Source organism: Heliangelus exortis, chromosome 5, assembly GCF_036169615.1.
Source record: "Heliangelus exortis chromosome 5, bHelExo1.hap1, whole genome shotgun sequence".
NCBI lineage: Eukaryota > Metazoa > Chordata > Aves > Apodiformes > Trochilidae > Heliangelus > Heliangelus exortis.
Window position 1 is genome coordinate 37762218 of NC_092426.1, and position 23699 is coordinate 37785916.

General features: G+C 43.2%; 1 protein-coding gene across 1 annotated transcript in view; it reads right to left on the bottom strand.

Annotated features, from left to right (window-relative positions):
* The window catches only part of ITPKA (inositol-trisphosphate 3-kinase A), a 41449-nt gene that overhangs the window by 7456 nt on the left and 10294 nt on the right, over positions 1–23699 (bottom strand). Inside the window, exons 2-4 of the mRNA XM_071744705.1 lie at positions 7122–7218; positions 4832–5045; positions 3005–3209 (exon numbers count right to left, since the gene is read on the bottom strand). Of these exons, the coding sequence (XP_071600806.1) occupies positions 3005–3209; positions 4832–5045; positions 7122–7218 (516 nt within the window). The remainder of the gene's footprint in view (positions 1–3004; positions 3210–4831; positions 5046–7121; positions 7219–23699) is intronic.

A 23699-nucleotide genomic window follows, 5' to 3' on the forward strand; every position in this document is an offset into this window, starting at 1 on the left:
TCCTTACTCTGGCAGCCACGGGGAGGGAATATTTCTGACTGACCAAACCCACCAGATTTCTGCCCACTTACCACCAGGAGTTGGTGTGCTCAGGGAGAACAACCCCTTTTTCCCACCAACCACCAGCTGGCACCACTAATCTGTGAAAATCTTCTTGATTGAAGAATCTTCTTGAAAAATGAACTCTGCTGAATGGCTTTGTTTTTACCACAAGCAGAGAGAACTGGGGGTACAGCTCAGCTACAGCAGAATAGTGTAGGGAGTACTGGCTACCTGTCCTGCCTGAACAACCCACTTCCTATCACCATTTCTCCATGTAAAAAAAAAAAAAAAAAGAAGAAGAAGAAAAAAAGAAAGAAAAAAGGAAAAAGAGAAAAGAAAAAAAAGGAGAAAAGGAGAAAAGGAGAAAAGGAGAAAAGGAGAAAAGGAGAAAAGGAGAAAAGGAGAAAAGGAGAAAAGGAGAAAAGGAGAAAAGGAGAAAAGGAGAAAAGGAGAAAAGGAGAAAAGGAGAAAAGGAGAAAAGGAGAAAAGGAGAAAAGGAGAAAAGGAGAAAAGGAGAAAAGGAGAAAAGGAGAAAAGGAGAAAAGGAGAAAAGGAGAAAAGGAGAAACATACTTACATCCCTCATACCATTTCAGGGAGACAGAGGAAAAGGTAACTTCCTGCAGTACTTAAAAGTATTTCCTGTGCTTAATCAAGGATCAGCCTTTGTGTCCTGTTTTGCAGTTACAGCAATGTCTCAACAGAGGGAAATCTCATGCAGTCTGCTCCCACTCACCTCTGACACCCAACCAAACCACAAAGAGCAAACCAGGAGGTTTTAATGGAGCTCCCCTGTGCTCCCTTAGCTCCAAGATTCAACATAAATCTGTACATCTTTTTTTTTTTTTTTTTTTTGTTCATCTTTGCAAGGACTCATGCACAAGGACTGAAGACATCTGGGTTTCTGATTCCGTGACAAAGAGCATCCAAGCAAGACAAGAGGGCACAAGAGGTCTCAAGTTGTGCCAGGGGAGGTTTAGGTTGGACATTAGAAAGAATTTCTTTAGGGAGAGGGTGATCAGGCATTGGAATGGGCTGCCCAGGGAAGGGGTGGATTCTCCATCCCTGGAGATATTTCAAAAGAGCCTGGATGTGGCACTCAGTGCCATGGGCTGGGAACTGCAGCGGGAGTGGATCAAGGGTTGGACTTGATGATCTCTGAGGTCCCTTCCAACCCAGCCAATTCTATGATTCTATGATTCAAAGACCTAAATGGTTTAAGAATAAATCAGGTATCTTGATATCATCACTAGGTGAGTAGCCAAGCTTAAGCCAGGAGGTGTCTCAGCTGGGCTGAAGCCAGATCATCCACCATCCAGACAGTTCCTGCATGAGGATGCCTGTGTCTCACAGCCAGGAGTGGGTGGCACAGCACACAGGGGGCCAGCACAGCATGAGCTGGAAGCCCTAGTTCCTGCTTCACAGCAGGAGAATCTGTAAATGAGTAAGGGAAAAAGGGAGAAGACAACACAGGGAAGCAAAGAAGAAAGGATGCTTAAAGAGCCTCTGCTCATCAGGATCACCATCTTGTATCTGTTTCTTCTTCCTAGTGCTTGAACTAGGAAAGGGAAGCAATATTATTCCAGATAATAATTTACAAGATTTTAACATAACTAAATTATTATGCTCTGGAAAAAAAAAATCCTGAAATCACATAGAGTAACCCATGCTAACTTGTTCATAGCTGTCTGTCCAGTCATGGGCTTCAGGTAAGGAGTACTCATGCAGGGTGAGGGTGGATCTGGGTGGCCCTCTCCATGCTGTGGTACTGCTATGGGTACAGCACTATCCAAACCCAAGCAAACCAGTTTAAAACCAGATGTGACAGGCCCATGCAAGCAGAAAGGACACTTCTGGATACCAGCAAGGGTTAACATTCAAGTAACTGAGTCAGATGGCTGAGAGTAGGTGCTCGTGTGTTTCTGAATAGGTATCTGACATTGCCATTGATGGGGAACAAATACAAAGAATTAATAGGTAGGAAAGGAAATTGCCAAGGTTCTTCTGTGGCTGCAAGATAGTATCCTAGGAATTGTATAGGGACACAAAGAACAACAGCAGAAGGACTCTGCTGATGGAGGAAATTTATTTTTGTTTTGGCTTTAGTCCAGCTCCATCTATACTGGATACTGTCATAGGCTTAAAAGTAACATGGGTTCCCTCAGTCCCAAGAATATCTAAGCTAATGTTTTTAACATGCCTTGCAAATAAACATTAACTGGAACAAAACCACTTTACTGTGATTCACTTGGACTAAAGATCCTCCAGCTTGTGGATGGAAAAAGCAATTGCATGGGAAGAGGAGTTCTGAAGTCTTCCTTATAACATTATATTATCTCATTTTCATTCTATTTACACTGTGTACCTGATTTAGTCCTTCCAGCAATGTCTCTCTGGTTGACCCACACGTGGCTGTTGTGCATTTCAGGCTTAACTTCATTGTCACTCTCTCCAACTCCCTGAAAGGAGGTTGGAGCCAGGGGGGGTTGGGCTCTTTTCCCAGGCAACTCTCAGCAAGACAAGAGGGCACAAGAGGTCTCAAGTTGTGCCAGGGGATGTTTAGGTTGGACATTAGAAAGAATTTCTTTATGGAGAGGGTGATCAGACACTGGAATGGGCTGCCCAGGGAAGGGGTGGATTCTCCATCCCTGGAGATATTTCAAAAGAGCCTGGATGTGGCACTCAGTGCCATGGGCTGGGAACTGCAGCGGGAGTGGATCAAGGGTTGGACTTGATGATCTCTGAGGTCCCTTCCAACCCAGCCCATTCTATGATTCTATGACACTACTGTTGCAATTACAATGACTGCTTTAAAACCACAATCCACTGAAGTTTGCTTTCAATTAGTGCATTTTCATGCCATCCTTTGGAAAACCTGGCTACTGATGCACACGAGCTTTTTAATCACTCAACAACCCAAAGCAAGTTCGGTCTCCAAGAAGAGGCAGAAGTGAAACAACTACCTTAATCCCTTCAATCCTGAAGCCCAGGTTAGCAGTGGAGCTGATGGTTTCCCTCCACTGCATGTATCGTGGTTTGGTGACAGCATGTTGGGCATTTTCTTCAGCTGTGGGAGCCAGAGGATCCACTTCAATCATTTTCTTGTACATGTCCTTACGCAGCTTGGGTTTCTCACGGGCTTTGGTCAACTCTTCCTCCAGGTATGTCCTGCAAAAGCATCACATCCCAACAAAACTGTGGTTATTTTTACAACTTATAAATTGACCTCAAGAAGCATCAACCAGGAAAATAAGTGTTGTCATGACACCAGTTTTGCATAGGGGGAAGCTAAAGAACACACACTGATGGCTGCACAGGCATATTTGGCAAAACAGCTTCAGGAATCAGGAACTGTGACTTTCACTTGTTGTTCCAACTCTACTTTACTCACAGTTACATATTATTATGTCCTGCTTACAGGATGAGAGAAAGCTGAATTTCTATTTTGCTGTGAAATAGAGCTAGAGTTTTCAGAGGGCAGTTAGAAGGGATCACTTAACAATGAAATCAAAAGCAAACAGGGATGCTGTAGTCTTAGTGTCTTTCCTCTTCTCAAAAAACCTGGTAAAAATCATGTGGGATGTTTTGAGGCCTCAGAAAGTAATTAAAGTTTTGCTTAATGCATCACAGTGAAAGACAGAGTCACTCTTCATATAGTAAAAATCAGAGCTAAGCACATTATCTGAGAACTTCCAAACCAGTACTTAGTTCCAAACTAAGAAGAGGAAGGTGAAGGGTGACAAACCTTCCACATTTTGCTGTTACACCTCAACCCCTTAGCCTGGTAACCATTAGAAAGGCAACATCTCTTCCACTGAACTCCTAAAGCTTACAGTGTGTCAGGTGGCTCAAGTGCACTTTGCTCATCACAGTGTAATAAATCAAGCTCATGTTTAGGAGATGCTCTGAGCCATTACCAGAATGTCACCTTACTTTGAATCAAGTCTGTACTGCTGCAAATCCTTCTCCTCTTTCTTCTTAGCATACCAGTGCTACACATTTCTACTCTGATTTAGCTGAGAATTCAATTAAGATTTTGCATCTATTTGAAAAGTCTTGTCTGCACTCCTGTAAGTTGAGTAACTCACTGCTGAGCATCTGAGTTGCCACCCAAAAGATTACTCTGCCAGTTCATTCCTCTCTAGACTGTTACTTGAGGCTCTCAACAGATTCCCCATCTCTTTGTTATGCTTAGATAACACTCTTGAGGTTTTCCTATTAATCACAGACAATAAAAGGAAAATAATGAGAAGCTAGAGAACATGGCAACAACATCATGGAGATGTCAGAGTAGGGGAAAAACACAGGTCAGTTCTGAGCAGATGGTCAACCTTTTTCTTTACAGAAAAGATCAATACTAGTGAAGCCTCATTCAAGTGCTTGAAATAGGCTTTCACACTGCTATTCAGTCATGCACATTTGAAGATGGGAATTTCACTGGTGTTTTTTGAAGCACTGCATGCACAAAGATTAAATGAACTGGCAGGGAATGAATAGTGAAATTTTTTCCCCATGTACTACCAGGCCTCTGCAGAGAAACTGAGCATCACCCCTGAAAATTTCTTGGTGTGGATAGTTTTTGAGGCTATAGATCAGTTAGTTTCCAGAATCCATGTACAATCTGGCAACAGTGGGACATACTCTGTTCAGGTTGTCCAAGGTGATTGCCTGGACTGATTCCCAAGGTCCCCAAAATTTTAACCATGCTCCTTCAGACAGAGCACAACCACATCCCCCTTTTCCTTCCTATGCATTTCAGTTGCAAAACACTTTCTCTTTCTGTACTCTACCTGATTCCCATCTTGCAGTCCATCACACAAGGCCCTTCAAAATCAGTAAGCAAGTCATCCAGCTGAATGTAGCTCTCCCCATCCCTCTCCACCACGCCATGGAAGCAAGGGACACAGGAGCGTAGTGGGTCTTTCATCAGCCTCTCAAAACACTCCTTTTCATTCTCTGAGAAGCGTTTCAAAATCTTCCCACTATCAGCTGCCTTGAAGCTCCCTGAAAAAGAAAATCCAACACATGCTGACAAGGCTGACACCAAAAAGAAAAACGCCTCCCCCCACCACTCCAGCTTCGTGACACGTTACAGAATTCCCCTGAACAGAACAGATAACATGCTTTTACAGCAAAAATATCACAGCCATTGGCAGTGGAAATCCATTTGGATACATTCCCCATGCCAGAATTTATAGCTTTAAGGAGTTCAGGTGCCCCAGACTATTGCTCTTTGCTTTTTTTTTTTTTTTTTTTTTTTTTTTTTTTTTCCACCACGCTAAACTCTCTGTTAGCATATTAAACACTACTATACTTACAGAATGCACAGGAAGAAGCCACGCACAAGGCACAACCCATTAATCCTCTGACAGGCTATTTTAAAGCTGGATAACACTGCCAGCATTGGCTTTGTCCTTAATCCTCACAGGGTACACCTGCTGAGTGTGTACCTACCAAGGTAATATGGTCAACCAGTGATGGTTGAACAGCCACAAGCTGGCCAGAAGCCAAGCACTGCCCTTTCTACACACATGCATGAACCTTCAGGTACTGCCCCTTCTCTGGAGTTCTCCTCATCTGCAGGTACAGCCTGGAGTGCAACTGTTTTGTTTTTTTTTTTACAGCCCTGTGTCTGAATGGTATCCAGTACAAACAACAGTCTGCACAGGCCAAATCAGCAGAAATTAGACTCCAGATGTCTGGAGTCTCCTGCCCAGACATTTTCCTGTCCTGCAACCTGTCAGTAATACCTGAGGAGAGTACACATTTCATTCAGAGGTACTCTTCAACCTACACGACACCAAACAGGTGCCAAAGGAGAAGCCTCATTAATCCTGGGGCTAACCCTCATCTTTTATCACAGCAGGATCCTTCAGCCATTTGAAACTGGTTCTTGTCTGAGGAATCCTAGAACTGGCATTGCCTCAGCACAAGGGCAAGAGCAGGGATGGCCTAGGTTTTAATTTAAAAAGAACTGGTCATGTAAGAGAAGTACAGTACAGATACAAAAAAAAAAAGGATGGACTAGATGCAACCACAGAAAACTATCTAAAGCAAACTGGAGGAGTACCTCTCTTCATCAGCTTCTAGTAACCTCCTAATCCTCCTCTTCCACCCTACCACACAAGCCTCCAGAATGGTTGTGATTACACAACCAGCACTTCACTCTACACAGATCAAGCCAACCTCATACACCCTGAGATAAAAACTGCAGCTTGACACTCTGTGTGATTACATATCAGCCCCAACACCACCACTGTGTTTTCTAGGGGAAGATGGATTTCTCTGCACCCTATTAGTGCATTAGCATATAAAGAGGTGGCTCAGGTACTGCATTACAGCACGATGCAGTGTGGGTGCCTGCCCACATGTGTACTAATAAGGCCCACAGAGGCATTTCAGGAACAAGGGCTGCATAGGAATTAAATGAAGCACAAGAAAAGCAAACCTGATGACTTCTCTCTGTTGTTTTGTTTTTTTTTTTTCTTGCCTTACTGCTGAAACAAAGACCACAGTTACCAACATCTACAGACACAACATTAGAACCAGGCTCCTTGCACTCACAATGCAAACACCTGGCCAGCAAGTCAAATTTCACCAGATTTGTTTCCCACCCAAGGACTTAACATTCAGATGAGGGGTTTGGGGCTGGTATGAGCAACACTTTCCTTGCCAGTGCTGAGGCCCAAACAGGCACAGATAGTAATCCTTCCCAGAAATCAGTGTATTGGCTACTCAGTCAAGAAGGGCAATCCCATACTACAACCAATGGCAACAGATGGACAGATGGCATCAAATCCCCAGTCCCTCCTGTTTCCTTCTAACACATATTTTACATATATCACCTCAAAAGGACAGATGAGGAGCCTGAGCCTGGCCATTACTTACTTGCTCATCTCATTACTCAGGTATCACTCTTCTTTCCCTGTCCCCCCTACAACTGAAAGGAAGATGTTCTAGTTCAAGGATTTATGTAATATTATTTGCTTCCTTTCTAGCTGAAGGGAACAGAGACACACTGAAACACTCTTTGCCTTGCTGCTGCCATGTTCAGAGACACATTGAAGGTATCTGCCTCACCTGTATGCCCAGCCAGCTGCACCCATGAGTAGCGTTTCTTGAAGGGGCTGATGACTGGTATGTTAACCATGGTTTTAATTGTATGCCATGCCTTTTTCTGGAATATAAAGAAAAGAAATATTAAGTTGGGCAAAAGCTGAAATCCTGACATGCTACCAGAAAGCTTCATGCGTGTAGAATTGCTCCTCGCTAATCTAAGTGGTCAAAGATGGAACCACCAAACAGACACTGTAATCATCACTGGAAAAATATGCAAAAACACCAAGAATGGACAAATACTGATATATAAAGCCCTGCCATCCACAAGAAAACTGCCTGCAAGAATTGGGGAAAAAAAAAGTCACACTGCACATGACAGGCCTGTTGTCAGCCACACCTATCCCTCTCTGTGTTTGAGTCATGCCAGATGCAGACAGCAGATGTTGAACACACACTTATGCATGTTTAAGTTTCCATGAGATACGAGTTATTTGCTACTATCAGTAATGCTTCCTTTCCCTGAGAACTTCAGGGAAATCACCCTGTGATTAATGGCTTTCTCTGAGTCAGCAGGTGAGTCTTAATGTGACAGAATACAGAAAATTCATCTTTCATTGAACACGGGGATCACCCCATGCCCCAGCACCCACTGACAATTTGCTGTAGAAACTGCTCAAGGTCACAGGTTTTCCATCTCTCTCCCCTCTTTCCCAATACTGTTCAAAGCTCAGCATTGCTCTGGCCACCCTTGGCTGCTGCCTGGGTACCACTGCAGACAGACAGGGGAACACAAGAGCTGCTCCCCAACAGCAGCTGAGCCCTCTGTCACAAAGGAAAATAGGAAAAAAATAAGTGAGAAAGTCTCATACTCTGGAACTGAAGCCCAGGTGGGAGAGAAGCAGAGCCTACTGGTGTTCACCTTACACTCTGAAGGATGCCAAAGTGCTTTACAAAAGGACAGGAGGCTCATTTCTTTTCTCACTGGAATGTGATGCTCTGCTAGAGGAAAAAAAAAAATGAAGCTGCACAATACTTGTGCACAACAATTTAATGCTGAGGGTTTTGTTTTTTCTGAGATCAAGTACAATTGGGAATTAGGCTGCCTGGGAAAGGTGGTGAGACACAGCAAGAGGTTGCCCAAGGAAGTTGTGGCTGTCCCATCCCTGGAAGTGTTCAGGGCCAGGTTGGATTGGGATTCCAGCAGCCTGGTCTACTGGGAGGTGTCCCTGTCCATGCAGGGGGATTGGAACTTTTGGATGATCTTTGAGGTCTCTTCCAACCCAAACCATTCTCTGATTCTATGATTGCTTCCTCTAAGATCAGCTTTTTGGTTTTCAAAGCAGTTCAAGGTGAAATGAAGTTATTCTTGGCCTCGTGTAAGTGCCCCATACAGCAGTATAGTTTTGAAAACTGTGACAGGAAGCATTTGAAGTAAAATTCTGGATGCTTGAGAATCATGAAGACTCAGTTGTAGCACTTACTGCAGCCCCATAGATGTCACTGGTTCTAGCTAAGCCCCAGTCTCACACATACCTTCTGCAAGTTTAAATGACCCTTTCATATTCTGTATTATTTAGATTTCAGATTCCATATTATTTCTCTTAAGTCATTCCACACTGCAGCCTTGCAGTGATAAACAGGGACTTGCCTCCACCACAGAGATAGTGGCTGTTCAGTGAGGATGAGAGACTCTTGTACAGCACTTATAAATGTCCATAGCCTCCTTCTGGAGGAAAGTGCAATGTAAATATTGTTGTTCTAGTAGCAAAAATAAATTACTTCTTTATAGTCTATTTGCCAGATTTAACTGGTAGCAGAAGTCCTTCAGTTTACCCGAATGTTTCTACTCATGAGAGACACAGCCCTAAGTTATTTAAACAACGGTTGAAAGTAAAAATCATTCTACATTAAAATTATCCCTTTGAATGTAACTCCTGAGAAAGATTCAGTATTTTAAGATTCCAGCCCAGTTTTCAGGGTAACACTGCTTTTTATCCCCATTCCTTAATCAGAAGTCATGACTGCTCCAGAATTCTCCCGTGAATCATAGAATCATGGGATCATCTGGGTTGGAAGGGACCTCAGAGATCATCAAGTCCAACCCTTGATCCACTCCCGCTGCAGTTCCCAGCCCATGGCACTGAGTGCCACATCCAGGCTCTTTTGAAATATCTCCAGGGATGGAGAATCCACCCCTTCCCTGGGCAGCCCATTCCAATGTCTGATCACCCTCTCCATAAAGAAATTCTTTCTAATGTCCAACCTAAACCTCCCCTGGCACAACTTGAGACCTCTTGTGCCCTCTTGTCTTGCTGAGAGTTGCCTGGGAAAAGAGCCCAACCCCCCCCTGGCTCCAACCTCCTTTCAGGGAGTTGGAGAGAGTGATGAGGTCTCCCCTGAGCCTCCTCTTCTCCAGCCTCAACACCCCCAGCTCCCTCAGCCCTTCCTCACAGGACTTGTGCTGGATCCCTTCCCAGCCTCCTTGCTCTTCTCTGGACCTGCTCCAGCACCTCAATCTCCTTCCTGAGCTGAGGGGCCCAGAACTGGACACAGGACTCAAGCTGTGGCCTCCCCAGGGCTGAGCACAGGGGCAGAATCCCTTCCCTGGACCTGCTGGCCACGCTGTTCCTGAGCCAGCCCAGGATGCCATTGGCCTTCTTGGCTTGAAGATCCTCTACTCATCAAACTGTCCCACTCTTAACAAATTCCAGCCACCCTCCCTGCTGCCTTGTCAGGCCATGACAGCCAGGAGAGATAACCAGCACAGGTCTGCAAAGGATGCACACTGCCTGTCATCCCATGCCAATGGCTTTCCCAACTCTTCCCTCCCTCCCCCCCATGAAATTGCAGCTTTTATTTATCCTGTGGGTGTGAAGGACATAATGGGACAAGTTTACCCCATCTCAAGTGGACTTTGGCTTAGTTACAGCTGCCTTGGATGACCACATTTAAACAGACACCGGCAATTTTTAATTTTTTTTTAATTTTTTTTTTTTTTTTAATAATCTCTTCACTAACGTTCTAACACCTCAAGACAGGGAAAACAGGAGGCTCAAGCTCCTAGGAGGGAAAGGACATGCCTGTGGAGCATGGTGCCATTGGCAGGGGTCCAGCAGTTGAACTTTGCTTTACCACAACTTCCAGTCTCCCAGCTCCCTCAGCCCGGGATGCAAATTGCCAGGATGCAAACGCTGCTGGAGCAACAGTGTGAGTGAGAAAATGAAAACTTTGTGTGCCTGCTGTAGGAGGAATCTTTCTCACTTCTGTTTCTAAAGAAAGATCTCTTCCTCTTTGTTTGCCATGGTATTATGTGCTTTTCAAATCACTACTTCATGCTGCAATGGCAAAGAATGTTAGTACTGTATTTCCAGCCCTTATCTCCCTCAGTCCCTGTTTCTTCTAGATTTCTGCTCAGTCTTATCTTTTGCTCTGCCTGGTTTTCTCCAAGCCCTCATTTCTTCTGGATTCCCAGCCAGTGTGTGCTATTCACATAAATTAAAGGAAAAGTCAGGTATCTCTGTGTTGGGATTGCCTCAGAGACAGCTCTCCTTGACATCAGCAGTGCTGGTTTACATGCCTTGAGATAAACATAAGCAGAGGAGTTTTTTCAATAGGAAAAAGGAAACCATCCCAAAGGGGCCAAGATACAAACATGAGAAATACCAACATTCTCAGATTCATGATAGAAGTTCCTCAATGGGATCTATAACTGAGACATTATATATATATATATATATATATATATGTGTCTCCCTAAGCAATAAAAGCTGTGGGATGCTGGAAAAGGGGAAATCTAGTTTCCTGCCAACAGGTCAGCCCATGTGCCAGGCTGTGCCACTGGAACTATGTCCCTGGTAGTAAAAAAAAACCCCAAAATTCAGGGAGAGCAGGAGAACTGATTCCCACAATGCATGGAGATGACTGGGGCTTGGTACCTGATGCTGATCTGTGTTACCTGGATTACTCTTTTGAATCACTCTTCTGAATTTGAAACACAGCACTGAAAAAAAGTGTAAATCCGTGCAGCTGATGTGCCAGACTCACTCTGTGTTAGCACTGGCATTTGCACGTAAGATGCTGGCCAGGTGAGGAATTCCCAACCAGTTGAACCCTGGCTAAAGGTAACTGGTGGCACCATGTCTATCCATTAAGAAACAACAAAGAGGAGCAAGCACAGCTTTTTCCAAGAGAGCAAAACCTCTTTACATGACCAGTATGCAGCAGCACAGCCATTTGGGATCCTGCCCAAATACACCAGTAGAACTTGGGTGAGGAAAACTCACTAAGAAGTGGTTCATCCATTTTAAAGGGGTTTTATAGCTCAGACCTCACTATCCTCAAGAAGGAGCAGGTTTTCCTGAAGCCTGCCCACACCACTTCCCAGCAAAAGGGCTGTAGCATCCTAGCAGCCAAGCTCACTGAACAGATGAGTGCAGATTCCCTAAACTGGGTGTTTTTTTCTGGTTGCTGTAGTTATATTAAAGGCAGTATAAAAGAACAACTGAAATCTCTCTCTGAGCAGATCCTGAATCCCTCAGGGGCAGGAGAGCCACTCCAGCTCCTAAGGGCAATGGGGAGTAGGGACCTGAACCTTTCCTCTTCTGAAAAAATAAAAACTCTCCCTTAAGAGTAAAATGAAAATAAAAGTCTCAGTTCTGCAAACACCTTGAATACATTTAACCACCCTCAGGTAAGCACCAGCAAGCAGTTAACTTAAACTGGAATTTGCAGCAAGTCCTAAATTAAGCAATTTAAAGCCACAAATCACATCCAAACTGCTAAGTGCTGGGGGGAGAGGGGAATAAGAAAAAACCTTTTCTTCAGAAAAAAACAATTTTAAATCCATGATGTTCAATAATCCTAGGATGTTACTTGAAACTAGTAAGTAAAGAACAAAAGTACACCTAAATGTAACACAAATCAAGCAGGTCCTTAAAAACATGAATTTTTCCAGCAGCAGAGTAGTTTCTTGCCTGAGTTGGTAAATTTTTATGGAAATTCTGCTAGGGCAAACAATGACCCTTGAATCCTTTTTCCAGGCTAATTCCAGCAGTTTCTTTATCCAAGATCTTGTCTTTTTTTTTTTTTTTTTTTTTTTTTTTGTGCCCTAGAACAAAGCCTACATAAGCTACATAAGCCTAAAGAGAGCTATTATGACAGCAAAAAATAGGATAGTGAGACATTTCTTAATATTTTTTTTCAGCTAAAAGGTTTTAAGAAAGAGCATTTAATTGTCAGTCATCATAATCTACTGATCTCTTAAAGTCTCTACAACATTTAGGCTAAATTTTGCCACTTGGGGACATGGGGGCTGAAATCTGATCTGTAATGCTGGTTGCCACAGCCTACTCAGTGTCTCACCAACTCCTAGAAGGAACAAGGTTTCTCCACAGGGATTTGCAAAGAGTACAGAAAACTAATCATCAAAAAGTTACTTACAGGTGTTTCAAAATAATTCTGAAAGAGGCTCTAGTCCTGCATATTGCTGTTAGTATTTGTTCCTTCTAAACTGTGTATGTTTTACACTTTTATTACTGATTCAGTTTTGCTTTTTATTATGTATTTACTTAACTGAATAAAATGTTTTTTAAATTCTGAGTTAATTTTACCTACAAAATCCTTGCCTGCTTTATTTTACTTAGTTTATTAAAACTAAATTAAACACCCTGAAAGCTACTTTGTTTTCTTAATTCTTTATGCCACTGTACTCAAATATTTAATTAAGTTAAACTCAATTAAAAAATTAAATAATTTCAGGTTTGATATCCATTTTTTGTAGTTTTATTTGAACTGGCCTTCACCTCAAATACTTGACCCTGCAAAACAAGAACTGAAATGTAGGTCTAAGGCTATTAACTGGATCAGTTTAATGAACTAAGCCTAACAGAACAAAACTTTACTTTCCTCTGCCTCAGTGCAGCCACCACCCTCCATTACCATGAAAAGCTTAAATAAGAAATCATTTTGAACAGACCACAACAAGAAAATTTCTAAGCTAATCTAATTACCCTGTACTTAGATATGCTCCTTTCTCTCTGTGAATGTAATCAACAACTACAGTACTATTTAAAAAAAAAAAAACAAAACAAGAAACACTTTAAAAATTAATCTACCTTTTTGTCAAAACCACAATATTCTACCTGGAAAAGTTGTTATAAGCTTATTTTCCCCAAAAGCAATGAGTCTGCCATGGCTGCAGCTTCACCAATAGCCAACTTCAAAGGCTATTAGAGATTTCTTTTTTTCAAGCAAGTGCAGCACTGGGAGAGTCTATCATCCAGTTTCACCTCATGGAGATATCAAGGGATTTGAGTGATGTTATATATATAAAAAAAAAATCCTAAAAGAGAGTTAGAGTTGCTGAGCAACATGGGATCTTTCTGGTTACAGTCACAGAATTTGCCTGCTGAGAGATTCTGCTTTTGAGTTCTTTGAGTTTGAGGCTCAGTGCAGTTGTCTTTGCAGCTCTGAAAGAGGCAGGTAGCTGACTTGGTAAGATACAGATCCCAGAACAGCAGGCATTTTTATGCCCAGTATAAACAAATTATCATTATCTTCATTTTTTCTTCTAATAATATACACATATATATATGTGAACGTACTTGCACACTTTCAAAATAACTAAAGGAACTAATAAAATAGAAAAAGTTATAGGATTTTGATCAGTTGCAATAAAAAGCTGTTGGTTTTTTTTTTTATCACCCAGACTGTGAAAACTGTTAGGCTTGGAATCTCTTGGTATTTGAAGAAACTTAGAAGACCTATCAAAGCATCATACTGCAAAGAAGAAAGTGAGGCAAAGCTGTCACTTATCCCTCATTTTTGGGAAGAATTTTAACTTAAAGTATCCTCAAAGGCTCTGCACAGGGAAGCAACATCCAAGATTTCCCCATGGCTGAAACAAAATTTCCCAAAACACCCCAAAATAATCCCTGGATTTGTCATATAAAGCACTTACTTTATCTTTTCAGCAGCTGTTTTCTATGCTTTTGCCCCTTATTAAAGGTTTCTGGAATCCTCAAAGTAAGGAGACTCTTGCTGCCAGGTTTACCACCCACTTGGCTGAATCAGACATGAATCACAAATTGAGGCAAAGATCTCAATAGGTGGGAGGTGAAAGAGCAAGTCAACAAGAAGAGTGCTCCCCAAGCAAGCTCCAACAGGAGTATGTCAGCAAACACTCACAAAACCTTTATAAATAACTTTAGGAGTGCAACAATTGATTCAGCTCCCAAGGCAGGGTGAGGTTCTTGCAGCAAGAACTGGCTTAGCCCCATTATTAGCCCATTTTATCTTCTCTTGACCCTGAGCAGTCAACAGGTTCCACAAACACGATTCCCCCCACAGTAATGAGTGTTCATCACTAGACAGAAAGGTATTTAGGGCCAGAACTGAAATATTGCTCTATTACTTAAACCAATGGATAGTCCAACCCAGAGTCTGGAAATCATAGAATCATAGAATGGGCTGGGTTGGAAGGGACCTCAGAGATCATCAAGTCCAACCCTTGATCCACTCCCGCTGCAGTTCCCAGCCCATGGCACTGAGTGCCACATCCAGGCTCTTTTGAAATATCTCCAGGGATGGAGAATCCACCACTTCCCTGGGCAGCCCATTCCAGTGTCTGATCACCCTCTCCCTAAAGAAATTCTTTCTAATGTCCAACCTAAACCTCCCCTGGCACAACTTGAGACCTCTTGTGCCCTCTTGTCTTGCTGAGAGTTGCCTGGGAAAAGAGCCCAACCCCCCCCTGGCTCCAACCTCCTTTCAGGGAGTTGGAGAGAGTGATGAGGTCTCCCCTGAGCCTCCTCTTCTCCAGCCTCAACACCCCCAGCTCCCTCAGCCTCTCCTCATAGGATCTGTGCTTGAGTCCCTTCACCAGGCCAGTTGCCTCCTTTGGACCTGCTCCAGGACCTCGATATCCTTCCTAAACTGAGGGGCCCAAACTCTGAGCATCAGCTTTAAAAACCTTGTGCCCTGACCTGATAATGCAACAGCATCATTCTTCAGCTGATGAGAGGTGCTGTGCCAACCAACATCAATCAATAATAATTCAAATAAATCTCTGCAATTGGCCTTCTGCCAGGGCAGCTGTGCTATTTCAAACGCTGTCAGCGGTCACTCAAGGAACACAAACAGCGTAACCACGTCCCTGAGCAAGGAAATCACTGAGCAATCTCCATGTGCCAGACTCCTTGCAAGCCTGGAGCATTCTCATATCTGCTTTAGTCCCTCAGGGAGCTAATTCCTATTGTGTACAAGTGCAGGATGGAGCTGTAAGACTTGACGATCAACAGCGAGGGAGAAGGCACCGCTCCTGGAGAAGAGCAGTTAGCACAGAACATGAGCAACTCCCTGAGCAGCACCTCTCAGCAGACTGCCAGGCAAACTGTGACTACACCTTCATCTCTTCCTCCCTCTTTTTTACCATCCAGTCACACAAACCTTTGAAAAGTGATGGTGCTCAGCCTGTACTCAGCCCTTGATGCTTCCGGTTTTCTGCTCAGCTGTGGGTGAGGGCCACAGCTGCTCAACCCTCTTTTGGCAGGTGTATCCTCTGGCTGTCAGGGCTTCCATTTCCTGTTTGTTCCACACTCGAGATGGGCTGGGCTAAACCTTCAGAGTCACGAGAAACACTTCATGCAATCAGCAAAGCCAATGCTGCAAGACAGAAGCCTCTGGTTCCTGTGTTTTCTCCTCCCTCATGCCTCGCCACTCAGAGATTCACACATCCTTTGGCTTCACTCCCCTTTAGGAGATTTGATAAACTTGCTGTATATTCACTAGAAGAAGAAGCAAAGGCAAGAGAAATGGATGGCCCGTAGCAGACTGGATTACCAGGACCAAAAAAATCCCACTCCACAGCTGGATTCTACTTGTAATTCCAGGAGTCTCTCTCTAAATCACAGGAAAATTAAGTGCTAAGACGTGAAAGCGTTGCTTGCCTTTCTGCAAACAGCATCAAGACCCACAGTCTGCTGACTGTTCTGCAGGAACCAATTCTGGATTTTGTTTCTGATCATTATCAGGTGAAATATCTGCAACCTTTGTGTCATCCCCAGGCCAAAAGCCAAACAGTCAGGGAATTAGGTGGCTTTAAAGCAGCACTGTCACAAGGCTTTCCTTTACTTCTCTCACAGGGATTCTGTAAAAGCCAACACTGTTGGCTGAAAGACAGATTTTATTTTAATAAGAATCAGCATTTTCCATTTAAAGGGATACTGAAATGTCTGCCTTTGGTATCAGCTTTAAACATGGCCACTATCTTTACCTTTACTCTCCTCTGAAAGGTAGAGGTTCTCTAACAGGATGGTGATCTGCCACTTGTCCCTATTGAGCAGAGGAAAACCAACCCAAAGAGGTTCTGCCCTTACCAGGGTTCTGCCAGAATATCAGTCTTGCTGGAAAATGAAATGTTATTATCCAAGAAATAAATGGAAAGTTCCTCTCTGTAGGAAAGTTGACTCACTTTCAGAGCCCAGACATTTGAGATTTATCCAGGCTGTCCATCACCCAGAACAATTTTGTGGTAAATCAAAATATCACTTTAGCAGATGGTGTGTCAGAAGAGAAGAAATCTATCTTAACCTTCAAAACAACTGCAATTTAAGTCTTCAGAAACTTCCAATGCCACGGTTTGGTGATGTGAGAATTCTCTGCTCATCTTCCATCTATCCTCTGCTTGTCATGGGTGACTGATTGACATCATCAGTAGTGAGAAAGGACATCTAGAAAGACAACACTCTCTAGGTGAGAAAATGAGCCTCCTCTCCTGCTAGTCAGGACACATAATTACCATTTCCAAACAGGCTGTATAATTGCAACTACTTAAAACCTAAAACCATCCACACTTCTCTATCCATAGACCAATAAAGAGGTTTAGCCTAAAACACAAGAACAATTTGTTCAGACACAAATGTGTCACAGGTGAACTCCGTATGACCTCAAATCCAAATGTACCACAGTAAGTGCCAATCGATTGGAATCAGGTGTGGTTTCTGCATAACATCAAGAGAGGCTGTGACTGGCAGCAGGCCAGGAAAAAGCTTCAAGGAGCTGATCTCCCCTGCGTGAACTCCTGGCACTGGGGAAGGAAGCTGAGCGTCATCTGCTTTGCTGAGGTGGTGCAGGATGTTACCTGGACACACAGCTCTACCCTGGCTGCCCAGCAGCTAAGGACAAGGCTTTCCACCAGTGTAATTCAGTGGTCACAAGAGAATCCAGTGATTCAGTGGTCACAAGAGAATCTCCAGTCTGAACAGATAAAGTGAAACGAAGGACACTGTAACACTCACCCGTTATTACACTTCCCCATTTGCCACAAACCACCACAACCAGACAGAAATTGCAAAACACTCTTCTATGAACTGGACAAAGACTCCTCTCTTCCCTAAACAGCTTGGGTTGGTGACCACATGTTGAAAGGTTACTATGCTTTCAATGTGTTCTCATGAATCATAGAATCATAGAATGGGCTGGGTTGGAAGGGACCTCAGAGATCATCAAGTCCCACCCTTGATCCACTCCCGCTGCAGTTCCCAGCCCATGGCACTGAGTGCCACATCCAGGCTCTTTTGAAATATCTCCAGGGATGGAGAATCCACCCCTTCCCTGGGCAGCCCATTCCAATGGCTGATCACTCTCTCCAGAAAGAAATTCTTTCTAATGTCCAACCTAAACCTCCCCTGGCACAACTTGAGACCTCTTGTGCCCTCTTGTCTTGCTGAGAGTTGCCTGGGAAAAGAGCCCAACCCCCCCCCTGGCTCCAACCTCCTTTCAGGGAGTTGGAGAGAGTGATGAGGTCTCCCCTGAGCCTCCTCTTCTCCAGACTGAAAGGGTCCCAGAAGCCGGATCCCATACACTGAGATTCCACCTCAAAAAGGAATCTAACACTAACAATGCAAGCCTGTCCTCCTATGATCCATTTTTTCCTCTAGTAAAGGATAGGAAGCACAAACAAAGAGTTAAGGTTGGTGTCTGGACCTACTGGTTATCAGTGACAATTGTGCTCCATTTTGGTCACTATTCCATGGAAGTTTTGACAAACTGGAGGAAAGTTCAGGAATGAATAACAAACATCGTATCACTGAGGCCACAAAAACCGTGCTTATCCTGAGAAGACCAAGCACAGCAACTGTCTTCTAACACTTTATTTTTCATAACTATAACAGCAGTCAATTGCTCTCTGTGTTCGCTTGGAAGGACAAAACCCAATAGCCCTAATTTGCAACAAAACAAAAAAAAATTCAGGTGAGAGACAAGAAAAGGATTTTTCAGAGATATCACTGAGTTTTCAAACAGGCTTGACAAATGCCTGTGAAATTATGTCCTAACACAGTCACAGGGACACCTGCCACCAAGACAGGTCTAGGCTGATCCCAGTGTCTAAAATTTACAATACTTTTAAAGAAGTCACAAGTACCAAGATGCTTCATCATCAAATTCTACAGATATTTAAGTCCTGCTATTCAAGTCCTGCAGGATGAGGAAGAAATTTACGCAATTCCTTTCTGTGCTTTATTTCCATTTCCTAAAAAGCATTAAATCTTTCATTTAAAAAAATAAAAATTAAAAAAAAAAAAAAAATCAATCCCTCACACCAACACTTGTCTGCAAATCAGGATTTCTGAAATTATTGTACACATGCATCTACATATGCATATGAAGAGATTACTGACAGGTATTTATTTTTAAAATGTACTTACGTAACTTTCTGCTTTGCTACAATGATAATTCAGACTCTAACATCATAAAATGTCAGGCATTCATTTACAAAAGATCTCAGCAAACTCCTCCACTACTTCAGTATCTTGGGATCTTGGAGCAGCCGCCTGCCCCTTGCTCTGCTCCAGTTCCCACAACTGCAGTCAGTGACAGCTCCACTTCAGAACAGTGTTGAACAATTTAAGTAATTAATGCTTGTAAATTACATCAGAGGAACACAAAAAAAGGGCATTTAATAAAGGGAATATAGGCAGCCTTAAAGTGAAAAGGATTATTAGTCTAGAAATGTCACATAAAAGCAGATCAGACAGACTGGTAACAGTTTGCCATCTGCTCCTCTTATCTATCACAAGGCAAAGTCCACTACTCCATCTCTCCTGTCCTCCTCTGTCTCCTCCAAACTCCCACCCCCATTTTCCTCTAAAGAAGGAAAAGTAAAGTAAGTTAGTGCTTCACCTATCAGGAACACCCCTGTTCAAATAGGGCCCACCCTTTGCACTGGAATGCAAGCGTCAACATGCAAGAGGCAGAGTTATTCAGTGGGGTGTGGTATTTACCTAGGGAAAAAACCTACAGCCTTCAGCAACCACTTAAATAACTCTGAGCTTTAGCAGAGTAACCATCAGGTTATTTCAAACCACTGTGCTGAAAGGATTTTTTTTTAAACAGAAACAAAGAAACAAAATTCAAACAAAAAAACGCACTCTGGGTTAATTTGGGTTAGCACCAGAACAAGTGAGGCCAGCACCCCAAGCAGCACAGGAGGTCATAAGATGGGGAAAACTGGAATGTAATGGAAAAGGAGACTTTTTACCTTCCCCCACAGGGATGAGAGGGCCTTCTTGGTTATGAGGTAGTTGTTTATCTTTGAAGCAAACCAAAGATTGGAGAAACTTTTCCTGCCCCAAGTCAGAACTAGAAAATATGTAAGGAATCTGGAGGAAAAAAATTACTTCTCCCTTGAGCAACCTACAGGATCAAAAGAGAATTTCTGTTAACAGCCCACCACAAGAAAGGCAAGCTGAAATCCTCCCTGGTATCAGAAGTAACTACTCCCAGAAGACAAGAGATTATTTAAAACCTTAATTTCCATAATCTAGACTTAAGAAAGAGTGGAATTCAGATCTTATGTAAGCAGGAGTGACTCAATGAAAGACTGAAACTGAAACGAGGCATCTGCCTTCCTGAAGAGTTGTGGGTGTTTGAACAATAGTGAATGTGGGATTACAGAGTGTGTTTTCTCTGCCCTGAAGGTAAATAAACCTGTTTACAATCAAGATCCTGGAGATCCCACCTTTTAAAAAGCACAAACATCAATTACCAATTATTGAGATACGAACCCAGCTAAATATAGAATAAACAGGGTGTATACACAGACCCTTTATCAACCAAAACTTTTATTTCATAGTAAGAGACAAAAAAGACCACGTAAAACTTGAAAAGAATTTCATACTGCTGGTTCCTAGCAACAGAACTTCAAACCACACTCCTGTATCTTGCACACCACCTACACCAGCCTCCTGAAATAAGGAGCAAACAGCAGCTTCTATACCAGATTGGACATAGGCAGCAGAACCCAAGAGTGACCAACATCACATCTCAGAGGAGAGAGAAACAACATTTACAGGTGGTTTCTGACTTCTCCTTCACACAAAGGAGAACAAGCCATGCAGAGAAGTTACTCCACAAGCCAAGACTGCTTTTGCAGTCCTGCCTCCTCCTTTTCTTTAAAAATGCAATGTAAAAAGAAAATATTGACTTGGTTACATTTACCCTGCAGCCATCCCCTGTCCCAGACAGGATTGCTGCCAATGCAGAGCACTGGTAAGGCAAACTGGGATTAAGACACCCAGCTATGGCAATGGGAGAGGATGTGTTTCTAGAGAATGCAGGAAGCTGCAAAGTAAACAAGGATGGAAAAAGATCATCAGGTCTTTGTCACTCCAGGCTTAACACAGGAGTGGGAAACCATGCTCAGAACATCAGCCAGCCCTGCTGCTGGAAAAAGACTTGGAGACTGTTGGTGTAGTGATCAACAAACACAGGGCTATTAGATAGCACAGGATTTCCTCTGTCCCTGGTCTCATTGTTGAAGGCAGTCAGTCACACATTGTCTTTGGTCTTGTTATAAACATTGGTAAAACAAGAAACTGTTGGTCTGACTGGTGCCCAGATCCATTCAGATCATCAGGCCAGAGAGAAGCCCAGAGCCTCACTTGTTCCTAACATACTTAAAGTACAGCTTGCTTTTTTATATTTATTTTTTCCTACTGAATGCCTCTGGTAGCCATGGTGGCAAGTGACAGGCAAAATGATCAGGAAGATGGGAATCTCCACTTTAAAATCATCTCAAAGAATTGTCAACAGAATGGCAGGATCTGTCCTGAAATGGCTGCCTTGGGATTTAATTGCTTAGTTATTCTGGTTTAGTGCAAGCAAGGCAAAAAAAGTTTATTATCTAAATTCCACGGAAAAAGACAATACAAACTGTATCCACTTATCAACCCAAAATTCTGACACTCAGTATTTTGCATTCTGAAAAGTGAAAGCAGGAGCGTAGGAAGGTTTCCTCGTTTCTTCAGATAACATTCTCTGAACAAAGCTGACCCTTTGTGGAATGGGGGCCACTCTTCCTACAGAACGTGCCTGGGTGGGAACATTTGAGGAGGGAGCCCACAGCAAGTAGAGCTCTTTGGGATTAGAACATACAGGTCAAGTGCACTCGGCCAACAACCCACTCAAACCCCGCAAAAGATAACGAACAGCCAGTCTGCATGCCAGAACACAGCTCACAGAGATTTTTATCCTCTCTATCAGAGCACCACATAAGCATACAGCAAAATACAGAGGCCATATTTTCAGACTTGCTTTAGATTTCCTTCTTGCCCAGGTGGCCAAGAAGGCCAATGGCATCCTGGGCCGGATCAGGAACAGCGTGGCCAGCAGGTCCAGGGAAGGGATTCTGCCCCTGTGCTCAGCCCTGGGGAGGCCACAGCTTGAGTCCTGTGTCCAGTTCTGGGCCCCTCAGCTCAGGAAGGAGATTGAGGTGCTGGAGCAGGTCCAGAGAAGAGCAAGGAGGCTGGGAAGGGATCCAGCACAAGTCCTGTGAGGAAGGGCTGAGGGAGCTGGGGGTGTTGAGGCTGGAGAAGAGGAGGCTCAGGGGAGACCTCATCACTCTCTACAACTCCCTGAAAGGAGGTTGGAGCCAGGGGGGGTTGGGCTCTTTTCCCAGGCAACTCTCAGCAAGACAAGAGGGCACAAGAGGTCTCAAGTTGTGCCAGGGGAGGTTTAGGTTGGACATTAGAAAGAATTTCTTTAGGGAGAGGGTGATCAGCCATTGGAATGGGCTGCCCAGGGAAGGGGTGGATTCTCCATCCCTGGAGATATTTCAAAAGAGCCTGGATGTGGCACTCAGTGCCATGGGCTGGGAACTGCAGCGGGAGTGGATCAAGGGTTGGACTTGATGAGCTCTGAGGTCCCTTCCAACCCAGCCAATTCTATGGTTCTGTGATTCTATGATTCTTTCAGAAGATCAGGGTCTCAAAACTCAGATTTCCTGTGCAGCCACTGAAGCGCCGATGTCCTTCTGCGCGCGCGTCCCGTTCTCCCGAGAATTGCTCTAAGAATTGCCCTCAAAGAAGGGCAAAAATTGTTTGTCTCAGACTGAACAATTCCTACAAAACTCCAGTTGTTTCCAAGGCTGGAAAAGGACGGAGCAAACATATAACCCCTTTGAGTGCCCTCTTTAGCACGGGCCAGCTCTGGTTCACTGCAGCTTGCGCTTTGGAAAGGAAGGGAGGATGATAACACCACTGTCATTTGTCAGCACCTTCCACTACTGGAAGGTGTCCAGATGCAGAATTATGTATGCACTAGAAATTTAATAATGTCTTAAACATAAAGCTGAGTTCTCAAAAGATAGAATTTTTCAGAACTGAAGTTTTTGGTGTAAAATTATCATCTTGATGTCAATGCTTACTCTTTTTCTGCAGAGTTCATGATATAGGCTTTAATTATATAGTAACATATTGTAGTTCTTTTTCACTCCATGTAAACAAACATTTCCCAAATCTATAAAAAGCAGCTTTTTTAAAAATTCTGCCCTCATTGGCTTTACCATTTTTACTTCACTTTCTGGAAACCTACTGTAAGCACAGTAACTGAGCTGTGTGCAGTTTTCAGATGACCACTGCTGAAGTAAAGCACTTTCCAAATTTTAATAAAATTTGCTTTCACAATTTCTGCTACATAAACCAGATTATTCATATCTTATAGGGAAAACACTGGAGGAAAGATAGACTAATATGAAAATAACCACTAATTTTGAAAGCATCATCTGAGGTGTCCATTTTTGTGTTTCCTAATACCTAGTGTTATACCATACTGCACAACAGTGTTGTAGTACAACTCCCATTAATTTTGGTTGTGGGTACAACTGTTCACCATTTTTCTAGCACTCCCAAGTTGGTCAATAAGAGAATGTGAAATACACAAGTAGTGGCCATGGTGAAAATCTGCATAAATAACTGTCCCAGTCTCTCCCAGGAAGGCAGCAAAAGTCAAGCAGTTATCCACATCAGCATTAAATTGGGAAGTCAGTCTCTTTTCTGTGATCTGCCTGATTTGGTGCACACCTATCCAGCAAGAAGTCCTGCAACACATGGCAACAGTCACTGTGAAACTGTCACTTGCCCTTTGAGTTGATCAGAAATCTGGAACAGCTGCTTATTACTTAAGAGTATATGTATTTTGTGCAGCAAGTTCTATGCCTGCTTGTAATTACTGTAAACATTAAAATGCACACACTGCAGTCACTTTAGTTCTGATATTTAATATTTTCAATACTTGGCTGAATGACGATTTCTTGATAGAGCT